This window comes from Apus apus, chromosome 10 (assembly GCF_020740795.1).
Source record: "Apus apus isolate bApuApu2 chromosome 10, bApuApu2.pri.cur, whole genome shotgun sequence".
Classification (NCBI taxonomy): domain Eukaryota; kingdom Metazoa; phylum Chordata; class Aves; order Apodiformes; family Apodidae; genus Apus; species Apus apus.
This window is the reverse complement of record NC_067291.1, coordinates 14,415,919-14,429,644: the sequence shown is the minus strand read 5'-3', so window position 1 is coordinate 14,429,644 and position 13,726 is coordinate 14,415,919. Positions and strand designations below refer to the sequence as shown.

The 13,726-nt window shown below is 38.6% G+C and overlaps 1 protein-coding gene across 1 annotated transcript in view; it reads left to right on the top strand.

Moving 5' to 3' along the window:
- Window positions 1–13,726, top strand: part of AGBL1 (AGBL carboxypeptidase 1) — a 271,464-nt gene that overhangs the window by 144,115 nt on the left and 113,623 nt on the right. Inside the window, exons 19-21 of the mRNA XM_051628933.1 lie at window positions 241–370; window positions 4,867–4,998; window positions 8,994–9,170. Of these exons, the coding sequence (XP_051484893.1) occupies window positions 241–370; window positions 4,867–4,998; window positions 8,994–9,170 (439 nt within the window). The remainder of the gene's footprint in view (window positions 1–240; window positions 371–4,866; window positions 4,999–8,993; window positions 9,171–13,726) is intronic.

Sequence of the window (13,726 nt, the reverse complement as noted above, 5' to 3'; positions counted from 1 at the left end):
AGAACAGAATTCAGAACATATAAAAAGAGTTTTTGTTTGTAAGTTTTCTTTTGATTTGTACTTACTTAGGTAAAGGAAAAACTGCATTTCTTTGTGGAACTGCAACTTCATAAACTGTGGAAGGAAAGGAAATGATAAGATTCATATACTATAAACACCTTTGAAATATAATACAGATAATTGGTTAATATCTGCCCAGTATTCAAAACCTTTATATATATATATGCTTTCTGATTTCAGCCACCGTTGCTCATTGAGTGGGGATGATCTGAACAGACAGTGGTTGACACCCTCTTCCCAGCTCCATCCAACTATTTACCACGCCAAAGGTCTTCTCTATTATCTGTGCAGTATTGGCCGGGCTCCTCTGGTGAGTCTCTTCCAGGATTTTTTTGAGTTAAGGTATATGGGTTGCATGCTGTAGGGGTGTGAACAGTCTTGCTTTAGAGCTTGAGAGATTTGGAAAGTATCATGTCCTGTTAAACTTCCATTTTACAGAAGGGTTTTAAAAGTTTTGGTTATTAATGAATCTTATAACCAACAACTCCAAAATTTGGAATCTCTGCACACCTGGAATATAAATGAGAAAATCGATTCCTTAGAGCTCTTTAATAGCCTCAAAGCACTCCAAGTAATCTAAATATTATGAGTAGGTTATTGCTTTCTACATGGCAATGATAGGAGGAATTCCACAAAGATTTAGCCTGCATGGACTGTGCAAAATCCCATGTTGGAACAAACCATGCGATCGCAAAAACACAGGGAGCAGCCCTCAAAATGGTGGTGTTGGGAATGCTCCTCAATGCTTTGGTGTTGGGAAGAAAATTACTTTAGGGAGTATCAGAAATTCATGAGATGTCTCCTCTCAAAGCTGCAACTGGGGTAAGGATAGGATCCATCCCATCTGCTCAGTCTAGCTGCCCAGCAGAGTGAAAAGACAGTTGTGAAAACTCACGAGAAAAACCACGGGGAGGTTCAAATGTTAATGAACAGATGTGGATGCATAGACTGGCAGGTTGGCTGCTGATACCTACTGTCAGGCAGGAAATGTCCGAAGAAACAAAATTCCTTCTGGGTTTGATGAGAAAAGTCCCAGTCGAGGTGAAAATAAATTTAACTCTGCAGCCCAAGGAATACTCTGGAATCTCATCTCACAGTTGTGTGTGTACTCACCAGCCTTTTCCTTTGGTTTAAAGCAGTGTAGGAGCAGACTCATTTTACCATGCTATTTGCTATCTGGTCTTTTTTAATACACAACCATCCTTGCCATATCCAGGTGTATAAAGTTGAGCACACACTCAGTGCAAGTCTTCATCATTGCTGAGTGAAGGGAAACTATTGATCCGATTATCTCCCTCACTCACAGGCTTCATGTCAGACTTGGTAAAATGATTTTTTTTGCCTTTGAAAAGTACATTGATTTCAGTTTATACATACTCAAAAATGCCTTTTACCTCCTGCAGAAGAGAGCTGGGTTTCTTCTTTTTTCTTTTTCTTTTTTTTTCTTTTTTACCTCCAAAATCCCATGGAGCCAAGTTCTCTCATAGCCAAATGATTTCTGTGAAGTGATTTAGTTTCATTTATCCTGGGGATGTGCAAGCAGTTTTTTCAAAGCAAAGAAAAGCTGCATGAAGGAGAATATGAAAGAATTTTAAAGTTAAGATGCTTTCAAGCAAAAGCCATTTTAATTGCTAACTTTTCTGGAACACAGCCTGCTAAAAGTGCTTTTTTTCTCCTAGCTCTCTTGTTGGCATCTGGAATCTTAGTAAGACAAGGGACTGGGTGCCCTGTGGCATTACAACCCTCTGCTGAATCAAATCTGAGAGCAGCAAAATAGAAGTGTTGGAGACCTTTTGTCTGGGAGCAGAAAGGTCTGATGGGGAGAGAGAAGTTGCTCTCTCCCTTGAGCAAATTCTGGCAAGAAACTGCTATGGTTTGGAAGTTAAGGTTGACAGTACAGTGCAGCACACAAGAGGAAACCTGCAGCTTGTGCAAAGCCTAGACCACAGTGAAGAGCAGGATGCCCTGGAGCAGACAAAAAGAACTTCTAGGAACTAGAAGGCACTGAGCAGGGTTTGCTGCCGTCCATAGGCATTATATCAAGCTTGGAAACAAGCATCTGCCTGCAAGGATGTAGCTCTTTGTGAGGAAAAAACCCAGGCATGTCTACCTCAAACCCTTGAGATTCAAAGTCTTATCACAATGCTATCAAGGTGGGGTGGTTTGCAGGGGAGATTTTCACAAAAAAAAAAAAAAAAAAAAGAAAAGAAGAAATTTCAACTGTTTTGTTCTCCAACAGATTTTTTCTTCCTTTCCATCTTGCTTTTCCTTTATTTTAAGAGATGCCTGGTTCTGTGACTCATGAAGAGGGTTGTTTTTGAGTTAGAAAGCAGCCCTTACCTGTAAGATGATCAGTGCTGGCCAATACCTTTAAATACATAATTTTCATGCATGTCTTGAATTGTATCCCAGTGAGTGCCAGTTTTGAGACTTTAGCTGGTTTGTGTGTATTAGTGTCCCAGCCACATGAAATGACAGGCTGGAGAAAAAGGACTGATGGGTCCTAAATTTGCTTAGTGTTAGCCCAGGCATATCTGAGGCAGAATTCTGCATTGGGTGCTCACATTACAAAATGCAGCTTAGCCTTGGCTGAACGGTCGGATATAATCATCCTGTAGTGTGAAAATAAGGCAGAAGAATGTATTATAGAGAAGCACTGAATATAAACATTAGGAATTACTGCAGTTTCCAGCAAACTTAATTAAAATGTAGCTCTGTGCAACTTACAAATAGAATGGAATTATTTCCTGTACCACTGGTGCTTCTGCTGTGGAAGCTTGCATCAATCACAGATTCCATGGCCTGAAACACCAGCTGCGTTACAGAACCTGGCTCTGATAACCCTTTACCAATACAGAGGTCTCATCCTCAGGCCTGTCACTAAGGACGCGTGTGCAGACTTCTTGAGGTGCAGAATTATAGACTCGCTACTGATCAGACAGCCCAGCTATCTGCCTATCTGATCATCCCTGTGTGCTTTCTGATACATAAAGTAATATTTTAGGCAGATAATATACTGTGTCGTTTGTGTGTTGGTAATTTTGTAAATTGGCAGGTAATTGATACTCAGGTGAGCTGGGTTCTCTGCCTTGAAAAAAGACGAAAGCTACAAAATCCTTTGATATTCATGGGAATAAGTTCTAGGTGGTACCTGTGGTTAACCTAAACTATGACTGTGTATTGCTGATAGCTTAGATGAAACACTAGCTGGAAAAATATCTGTCATTAAGAGAACCAATAAAAGTAGCTCTTTGGAATGAAACATAACAGGATAATTGCACGTGGTTCAGACCACAGTTACTTCAAGTGCAAGAGTTGCATAAGCCCTGCAAAATATGCACACAGCTCGAGGGGGCTGAATCTCTGAGGTCCGTGCAACATTGGCTTTTTTCCTTTGGGAATGATGCTGGTTGTGGGTTTGCACCAGGAGGCAGCTCTCAGACTGCTCTGCCTGTCCTCCTGGTTCTGCCCCATCCAGCAAAGGTGTAAGTAAAATAGGAGTTGTTGCTGGGTAGGTCACTGTTCACATGTTTCAGGTTTGGAAACTGCATGTTGCAGGGACCAGGTATGGGGATGTGCAGACCCAGAGCCCTGCAAAGAGAGCTGGGGGTGAGTGGTGGTGCAGAAAGCAAAATTAATGGTTAAGAAATAAAAATGAGCAGCATATAAGCTATGAGATTGTGCAGCTAGTTAGGAGCAGTGAGAAGGTTCTCAGTGCATGGGTACCTTAGCCTCTCCCCCATCTCTCTTTATACTGTTATATAATTCTTCCCTGCACCTATTCTTTTGTCTCTGACATATGCCCTGAAAAACTGTTTCAATGAAATCTTGAAGCTCCTTTCTACTCAGTGTTGAGTAGTGGTTTAAAATGAACCAATTCCTTCTCTTTAGAAATTCTTGTCTTTTCGCTGTCAGGTTTCAGAATATTCCTGATAAAGACATGGAAAATATATGTAACAGCAGTGTATGTATTGACTTCATATCTCAGAGGGCACTGAGATTGATTATTCTTTAAGACTTCAGTCAATTTTTACTTCTTGGGTCATTAAATTGTGATTTTCATTTCTATAAGAGTCAATACCTGCCTATAAAGGCAATCAAAGCTTCCGCTAAAACTGGTTATGTGCCTTGTGCCTAGTTTATATGACAGCTGACATGAGAGAGATGGATTAGATAAACAGATGGATTAGGTAAACAGATAGATTAGACAGTGTGGAAAGAGGCGATTTGCCATGAAGATAGGTCATGTTCTGTGCTTGGCTTCCAGGAACTCATGCAAAGACCTGACAGCAGTGTACAATACAGTTGTACAATTATCTTTCCCTGAAAATTATGTATCACAGGTTTTGAATTTAAAGAAGCCAAAGTGGTGTTTAATTGCTTGAGAAAGCACAGATTTCAAATCTCATGAGGATAAAGCTGGAGTTTAGGAGTTTAGAAGTAGAAAGATTGCAACAAATTGCTCTGTTGTTGTATTATCAGTTACCTTGAACCCTTCAGCTCCCAAGTTGCCATGGATTCTTGCACAGATGTCATGTTTATTTCCGCTGCACATGGAAATGCAGCAGTCTTGACTCTGGATTCCTGAGATCATGTCAGAATGAATAGATAAAGCAAGACACAACTGGCTAAAGAAGTTTGACAGAGGTTATAGGCATGACACAGTCTAAGCTCCTCTGAAGACAACTGAAGAAAATATTAATCCTCCACTATAGTCTTATAGTTCTTACTGTGAATAACCAGGAAACTTTTTCTTTGTCAATGTCCAAGTCTATATTTTTTTTTTTTAATTTTTTTTCTCCCTAGGTATTCTGTGACTACCATGGACACTCCCAGAAAAACAATGTGTTTCTTTATGGCTGCAGCATCAAGGAGACCTTGTGGCAAGCAGGCTGCATGGTTGACACAGCAGTTATCACAGAAGATGTTGGCTATAGGGTAGGACCACCTTGTTCTTTTCTGTAGTTACTGACGTGTATGCACCTATGCAGGTAATAAATTCTGGAGATAGGTGTAACTTCCCTTAATCCAGAGGAGGAACAGACCAGACAGTTTCAAATCATGCATAGTATTTTCATGCACCAGATATTAGCAAGAATATTGTCAGAAGATGGGTCCCTATTTATTTAATTTTAGTAAGATGTTGTGTAATAAACTATAGCTATAGACTAATAGGGCAGCCATATTTTTGTGTGTTTTGTAATTTCTAAACACAGAAAATTTTGTCCCCTCACCTGACCATAATAAGAAAATAAATAGGAAATATTTAATGGTAACAAGAAAATGGCAATGTGCCACTGTCCTACTCAGTTGAATTACTTCATCACAAAATGCTCCTTGTCCCACTGAAAAGACAAGTGAGTTCAACAGCAGTCAGAGAGATCTAACATAGTGGAGTTATCTCCATAGCAAGTGCCTGGTGTTATAGCTAGGAATCTTCTGGAATTAGAGCAAATACTAAAATCTGTTTTATTTCTCCTTCATGTGAGTGTCTTGCTCATCAAGCTGTTCTCTGGATTTCCTGTTCATCTATTTTCTTTTTTTGTGTCTGGTTAGATGATATTTTCCTCTTAAATGAGACATTTCTGTGGAAAAAAAGAGTTTCTTATAAATTCTAGCTATAGTCTTAAACCCCATCATTTTCACCAAACATTAGTTATGGCCTTATACGGATGATAGAGGTAGAGGTTCATTCCAACCTGAAAGAGGTTGAAAAGTCTTTTTCAGGTTATATCTCTATAGTTTTTGCTACTTCAGCACAAACACTGATTATCCTCCCATAAGGATGCCACATTTTTCTCTGTTCACCTTATGGCTTTATACCCAGCATGCTGGTAGAAAGTGCTTCAGCCTTTGTCATGAGGGGTCCCTGTGGCAAACATTCTGTTTCACAAAGAAAGCAGGGAGGATACTTACAGCCAAGACATCTTTTGCTGTGTTTGAGTTCAGAAGGCTTGAAAAGGCCGAGGATGGTTTGCTGCTACACAAACAGAATTCAAATGCTGATGTCAGCATCTGGAGCCTGTCTTGAATCTACAATGAAGAAAGGCTCCAAGGCTGCCCAAGAATACTCTGCATTGGCCTAAAGAGAGATTTTGTGGTTCAAATCCTCTCTTTTGCACACAACAGGGAGGTGGGTGCCTGCTGCACTTCCTGTCCATGGGTCACCCTCTTCCTTCTTAGGTAGGGGAAACTGGTCCTATAGGAGAACGTGCTGCAATTGCAGACTGCAGCAGGTAATCACTACAGCCTCAGAGCAGCTTCCTTAACCTGCTTGCACAGGATTCTCTCCTACCTCCTGGAAGTAGCTGGGGATTAATCTGGCCTCCATGACTGATTTTTCTCCCTGGGAGCAGAAAGCAAATACCTTCAGAATTTGATGGCTGCTTTTGTAAATGCTTTTGCCCTTACAGGCATGGACTTAGCTGTGGTCCTTGGCAATATAGAGGAGGAAGAGTCTTCCTTACCTTATAATATTTGGTGTCCTTGGGTGACTTGTGCAGCATGGGCAATGCAAAGCCCACCTTGAAGATTTATCCTTTTGGTAGTCATTCCAGACCCCTTTGACAGCAATTTCTGCAAGGACATGAGTAAAGAATTATAATTCTTTTCTCTCCTGATGGGACTGGAGGTTTATGGACAGGGTCCTGTATGAGGGGAGTAGCTTCCTTTGCTGTTGTACATGCTAAATCCAGCTGTGTGTGAGAAAGGGAACACAGTCACCCTGCTGCAGTATTATAAAAGCATCCTTTAAAAGAGTGTGCTTTCACTCATTCAAAATATACTATTGAAAGATAATTAATGACAAGAATAAGTAGAGAAGGAAGAACCATTAGTGTGAAGTCCAGTGAATGCTGGTAAAATGAAAAGAATATTAAATTCAGATTTGTTAATGCTCCTAAATGAGTCTTGCATGCAAAGACATTACTGTTACCTGTCAGCATTTTTATTTAATTAAATGTAAAAAGATTGATTATGCATATAATTTCAATTGTTTCAAAAAGCTAAACTGGATTAAGGATCTGATTATTGTATTTGACAGTATATATTTGCAAAAAAGAAAAAAAAATGTTGGTTCAGGTAAGAGCAGAATCCAACTATCTGATCCTTCACATACAGCTGAGGCTTAGAAACATCTGGGTGATATGGCTCTGCTGCATTTTTTAAAAATTCCTGTTCAACCTGAATTAGGGAAACCTGGAAGCACTGTATGAAAGCATATTATTTAGTGATTCCCATGCAGCAAGTAGCATGTTAAAGGCAATCCAGAAATGTTGGATGCTCTGTTTGAGGCAAGCAGCCTATTTTAAAGATTCCTCTGTTCAGTGTACCCACAGGAAAGGGGGTACTGTACCACTTAGCACACTGGAGATCTTGACTTAAGAGTGAGGCTCATGGTGGTCTCACATTTAAAATGGAATCTCTTGCTTTATTCCAGTTTTTCCACCTCCATTTTTTTCATCTGAAAAGCTGATATTGTAGATCTCTAGATCTATACCTTATAGAACTGGTGAAGTCCATTGACAGATGTACACAGAATATACTGAAAAATGAAAGTTACTTTTTTATTATGGAGATGTGTATGGTTAAGCTGTTTGCAGGAGAAATTACAAAATAGTTTAGGCCAAAAATGTATCATTTACATCAAACATTTTTTGGAAAACACTTTCTACTTTCAATGAAACCAAATGTTCCTGTGCTGTGCTATGAGGTAAAAGCTCAAGAGATCAGAACTACAATTGCTCAGAATCAGTCCGTGAAACTGATTGTTATTGGAAAGTTAAATTAGATGGTTGGCTTTCACTGCCCAAACCGAAAGAAATGCAAGGGTAAATGCAATTAGCAATAAGTGCAGATGTTTAAGAAAGCTGTAATCAAATGACATAATGAATGTCCTCATTTTGCTCACTCTTCTCTAGATGGATCAAATGGGCTTTTTGGTATATGTTATGGTTAGTAAACCAGCACTAAATTTAGACACACCTAAAGGTCTGGTTTCCACACAGAGCACACCTGGGGTCAATATATCTAGTATACGTTTTTATAGAGTGTATAAGTAACACATCTAGCACTATGTAACAACTGGTAATTGTTGCCTCTTCACTGATGGGAATACTTGATACTTCAGTGTGTTAGGAGTGTTTGCAGACTTTGTTGTTAGGAAATACGATTTCTAGAATAAGTAAATCACTCAGAGCTAAGATGTAATTTTTACTGTTTTTTTATGGTTACTTTTTATTGTGACTCTCTAACTGAAGTGTATAAAATGTGTCATTTGAACTCAGATGAGAATATTTTGGTTTGTTTCACAATACCAGTTATTTAAATGTTAAGCTCTATTTTCATATAATTGTATGTGACCTTCCATGAGAATACACATCCCCTTTTTCTCTGCTGTGTGTTAAGTTCATACAAAACTCCTCCTGTAGCTGGATCCCTTGTGAAATTGTGGATCCATGATGGGAGGATATAGAATATAGCTGGAGAGGGAGAATGGAAATATCAGGTACTGAACTGCAGTTTAACGGTAATGACTGTATGACAATCATTACAATCACTACAATGACCACAGCCCTCTTGACCAGGTGTAGGTTAATGCTGAATCCACCTGAAAACAAAACTTTTTTACTCCAGCAGTCCCAAACAATTGGGTGTAAAAATGTTTGATTTTGAACGAGATATACCAAGTGTACTGGATATTGTGCATTTTAGTCTTTGGGATGAAACTAATGTTAGAATCTGGGGATAAAACTGTTAGAATCTGAGGATTTCACATGGGATGGACATGTCAGTGCTCTCAGTACCAGTGTTTACAGATAGATTTTAGTATTATACACATTAAAAACCACAGATCTTTACATATGTGTGTATGATGTAAACACATGTACACCTGTTCAATTAATTTTCTTATCACTGCTGATATTTTCTCCTAGACTCTTCCTAAAATCCTGGATAAAGTGGCCCCAGCATTTGTCATGAACAGCTGCAGCTTCCTGGTGGAGAAGTCCCGGGAGTCAACAGCCCGGGTGGTGGTATGGAAGGAAATGGGTGTGTTGAGGAGCTACACCATGGAGAGCACGTACTGTGGCTGCAGCCATGGACTCTACAAAGTGAGTAAATCTTTCAAAGAACCCTGTGCCACCCTCCTCCTAACGCACATCTCATGAGCTTGGAAAAGTAAAGCAGAGGAAATAGCTGTTGTCTTGATGCTTAACATTGTCTCATCTCTCCAGACCCATGTAGCCACACTTCTGAGTTATCCTCAGTGATATCTTTCTGTTATTTTTCTCACTCTTAGGTTCTGTCAGGAGAGTCCTTGCTGTGAGGTTTATTCAATACTGAAATAAAAAGAAACTCTAGTCTAGAACCAAAAGTGTTAACCTGAAGGAAGGAATGCCTTTGAGATGATACAGGGCACTTATAAGAGAATTCACAGTGTTGTAAAAAATGTGTTGTCAGGTCTTACGGACATCTTTGAGCCTAGTTCTAAGGTAATTATCTTGAGCAGTGGTGGCACCAAGATCTTTGATACAGGCTAGCTACCTGAATATTCACCTAGCCAAATTTGAACCTGCATTGAGGATCCTGTGTTTGGAGTTGCCTGTTACTTAGAGACAGAGCTAGCTAATCTGAGGCTGGTTTTGACAGCTGTCCATTAGCTCCAGGTATACCTGTGTTTGTGATCTAGACAGACCTGAATTTCACATCAAATGAGTTTCCAGTCTTGGTGGGACGGGCTGAACACATACTGAATGCATCAGAGATATCAATGTATGAGATGATCTGGCACTTTTTAAGTACACAGGATGAACTCTGTTAATTGCATTTGCGTGATCATAATTCTCCATTCACTCAAACAGTGAATTATTTCTCTTCCCAAACCTGTTGCTTTCATTGAAAGGCTTCCATATTCCACCTCAGTTCTCCCACTAGGGAGCAGTCCTTATCTATGCAGCATTAATAAGCAGTTAAGGATCCTAAAAGACTCTTAAGAAAAGGGCCATTATTACAAATAACTATTAATTAACAAGACATTCAAATTATTATCTTTGGAAGCTCTATACTAATGCTTTTAGCTCTCTGTAGAATGTAGCCAGGAAATACTCAGCTGCTGTTTCAACCATGCTCTACTATACACACATCAATTCCAAGACAAGAAAAGCAGAAGAAAAAAACAGCAGTTTAAAGGAGAATATAATTGCCCTGAGCATTACATCTAACACTGCCTACTCCTGAGAAGTGCTAATGGTTTTTTAATAGGCACCACAGGTCAAGACAGTGGTTTTGAATCTTTTTTAGACAGCAGAGGAAAAAATCTACCTCTACTGAAGTCAATGACAAAACTCCTAGTGATCTCCATAGAGAAGGATTTCACTGATTTCCTAGATAACCACAGTATGACCTAAAACCAATGATGTATAAGATTGTGTCAAGATCTAATGATTTGTTCTGTTTCTCCTTCAGCATCTGTGAGGTCTTTAACCTAAATTTGCTTAATTTGTGCCATTAGATACTTGAAATAGTAGAAAAAGAACATTAAATGCCACATTCAAATGTTGCATTTAAGCACTGTGCCATCCACACAGACCTTGTATTATACAGTAGAGGCACTAAAAATAAGCAGAAAGACCTAATGCAGATGGTTCAGGATTCTTTTTTTTTTTTTTTTTTTTAATAAATCCTTTAAAATGTGTGAAATTATATTTTACGTTCTTTCTTATCCTCTTTTTATCACTGATCAGCCTCACAGGCAGCCCCTGAGGACAGGAGCAAGTTGACATATGAGAGCTTGTCACTGGTGACAGAATCCAGTGTTCTTATGGCTTATAAGGAGGTCTGTAAGCTGTAAAATAGTTCTGAAATTTCCATTCTGAGCACCCTGAAAAGCTGAGTCCCAGCTGGATTTTTGAGTTATTTTTTGAGGTCCTGTATCCTTTTTAATTATTTTTTTCCTTTGTTTAGCATTGTAATTTATCTTAATGGTGGAGGATACATAAATGTTCCTATGAGGGGGAATTTCTTCACCATTTCTTCATCGTAAGGATAATTCAAACACTTCATGCAGTTTCTCTGATTTGGGCAGTTTTAAAGTATTTCCACTCATTTTTTTGAGTTTACTAAATACCCAAATTGTTAGTATCAAAATAGAATATAATTTTTTATGTTGACATTTATACTGGAGCTACATATAAATACATAAACTATCTCCTTCAAATAATTTATATTAACACGCTGCTGCTTCTTCCTTTTAGCTTTCTTTGGAGTTGGTTCTTGCTTCCTTGTTTACTTGTTCTTACAAGTGGATTATTTAGGGTATAGACTGAACAGACTGACCTGAAGATTTTGTTGCAAAATATCATTTAATACTCAGGTTCCATCTATCTGATAGGGATTGTGCAAAGGGTTTAGGAAGAGCAGGAAAGCCTTAGAAAGGCCAAGGTAAGCCAGAAGATAGGTTTTCTGATAGAGTGTCTAGAAAAAATACTGCTAGAGTTTTCCCAAGAAATGTGTGTGTCCTGTCTTGGATTGAAACATAGCCTTCATTTTTACAGTAGTTTAATGACTGAAAAGTAAGGCAGGAATGTGGTACTATTGATATGTAAATGAGAAATAGTGACCCCAGCATCGTTTGGAAGCCATTTGATTTCAAATGGAGATGAGGGTGGAAATGAGGGGAGAAAAGAAGTGGTTTATCTCTGTCCAATCTCCTTGTCTGTGTGATCAATGGAAACACAATAAGCCAACTACCCTAAAGGAAGAGAAACATAAAATTAAAGAAACTATTGATCTTATCTAAGGTTTTTTTCAACATAAGGAAGAACAAAAGGAGGGGGAAAAATATCCAAACTCATTTTCATTTTGTCTGGATTGCCCAATTCAGTCTTAGAGGAGCAGTGTCTCCATTTGAAAGTTGCTGAAAACAAAGCAGACGATTTTCACAGGAAATTCTCCCTCCTCCTTCTGCCAGTTTAAAAGCCACTGGTCAAAACAGAAAACTTTTTTTTTAATTTTTATAATTTCTTTGCTTCATCTCGTTTGAGCTTTTACTCCTCCAAGCCTGAAAGCAAGACTGTACAGTAAGAAGTTCTGCTGAGTACAGGTACAGTCTGGTACCATCATCATCCCAAAAGAATCAAATCTCCAGTAACACATACTAATATTTTCACATTCCTTGTGTGACTGACTATTAAACTCACACATCTCTTTGCTGTTGCCATGTTCTATTGTGTTACACTATTTCACTGTTCTTCTTGATCCCTTGTTACCTACCCTACTAATTAAGACCCTTCTATAGCATATTGCACAGTCCTGTCTGTACTGTGTCTGTCATCCTACAAGTTAACATCTTTTATGCCATGGTATACAGCTGAGTTCCAAACTGTATGTCTTGGTAATACAACATATCTACAAAACGTAACCTCATGCTCTATGAGTACATGCTGTTGGAAAAGCATTTTCCTTGGCATGTTGTGCCTGGTGGAGGAGATGGAGTACTAACAGAAATAGATTTTAGCTTCTTGCTTCAAAGGGATTATAAACCACAAGGAGTAACAAATGAGTTTTAAAATTATTGCCGATATCTTGACAGTGCCCTTTGAAAGAGATTTTGCTAGTGATATGGATCCCTCTTTGAAGAAAGCCTTTGGGAGAGCATAATAAAGTGATTTTTTTTCTGCCCAGTTTAATGCTTCTCAGTCAGAGGAATTGAATACCCCAAATTTTCTCATCAGGCTTGATTAGAGGGAAAAGCTGTTCCTTTTTCAGAGAGACTGGAAGAAGAGAGATCAGCACCAAGCAGTGTGGACATGCAGTTCGTAAGACTCTGTTGATAGTCATTCAAATGGTCTTTGTTAAACAAATGTGGTGAGAGTCTAATTGGGAGACCTGATATTTCCCACCCCTTTAACCTGCCTAGCATGGCCTGAATTATTTAAAATGAATAATGAGCTACTGATTAACCATAGAAGTGTGGCTGAACTAAAGCAATATGCCTTCCCTCTTTCTAGTTCTTCAGAGGTGGACTTTTCTGGTTTGAGCTGTTTCTGCCCAAATTAGCCAAATTGCTACCAATCTATGTTTTGTCCATTGAATCACATCACTATTTCTTTATAGTTATCTATAGGAAATGAAATATTTTCTTAGTCTTCCTTACTATGGAATATTACTTGCCAAGTTTCCGTGAATAATTTTAATCCATGCTTTATTCATAAGCAGTTTATTACAGTTAATAGTCAGAAATTGAGTTGTTTTGATGGAGTTTGCAGGTTGTATGATACTGCTTCTGTTCTTCAGTCAAATGTATATTGTTTGTGTAATTGGAAGCCTGGTGCACAAATTTACAAATAATTTTAATTTGGCCTCTTGCCAGTACTCAGCCACCAACAAAAATAGTTTCAGCAATATTCTTACCACAAAGCATATTTGATAAGTACTTGTAGAAAGAAAAAGTAAAGGAGTAGGATATATTCTATGCTTTTTGGTGTACATTTCTGGAAAATGCTCACATCGTCTTTGCAAGTCTTGACAGACTTTTCCTCATTTCTGATTTCTTTTGTCCTCCAGACCTTGCACTTTTCTTAGGTATGGGCAAGTCCCAAAGCACTCAAAAGTTTCTTTTTTAAAAATAATGTCTAAAATGTGTGTGTTTAGCTGATCCTCAGTGCTC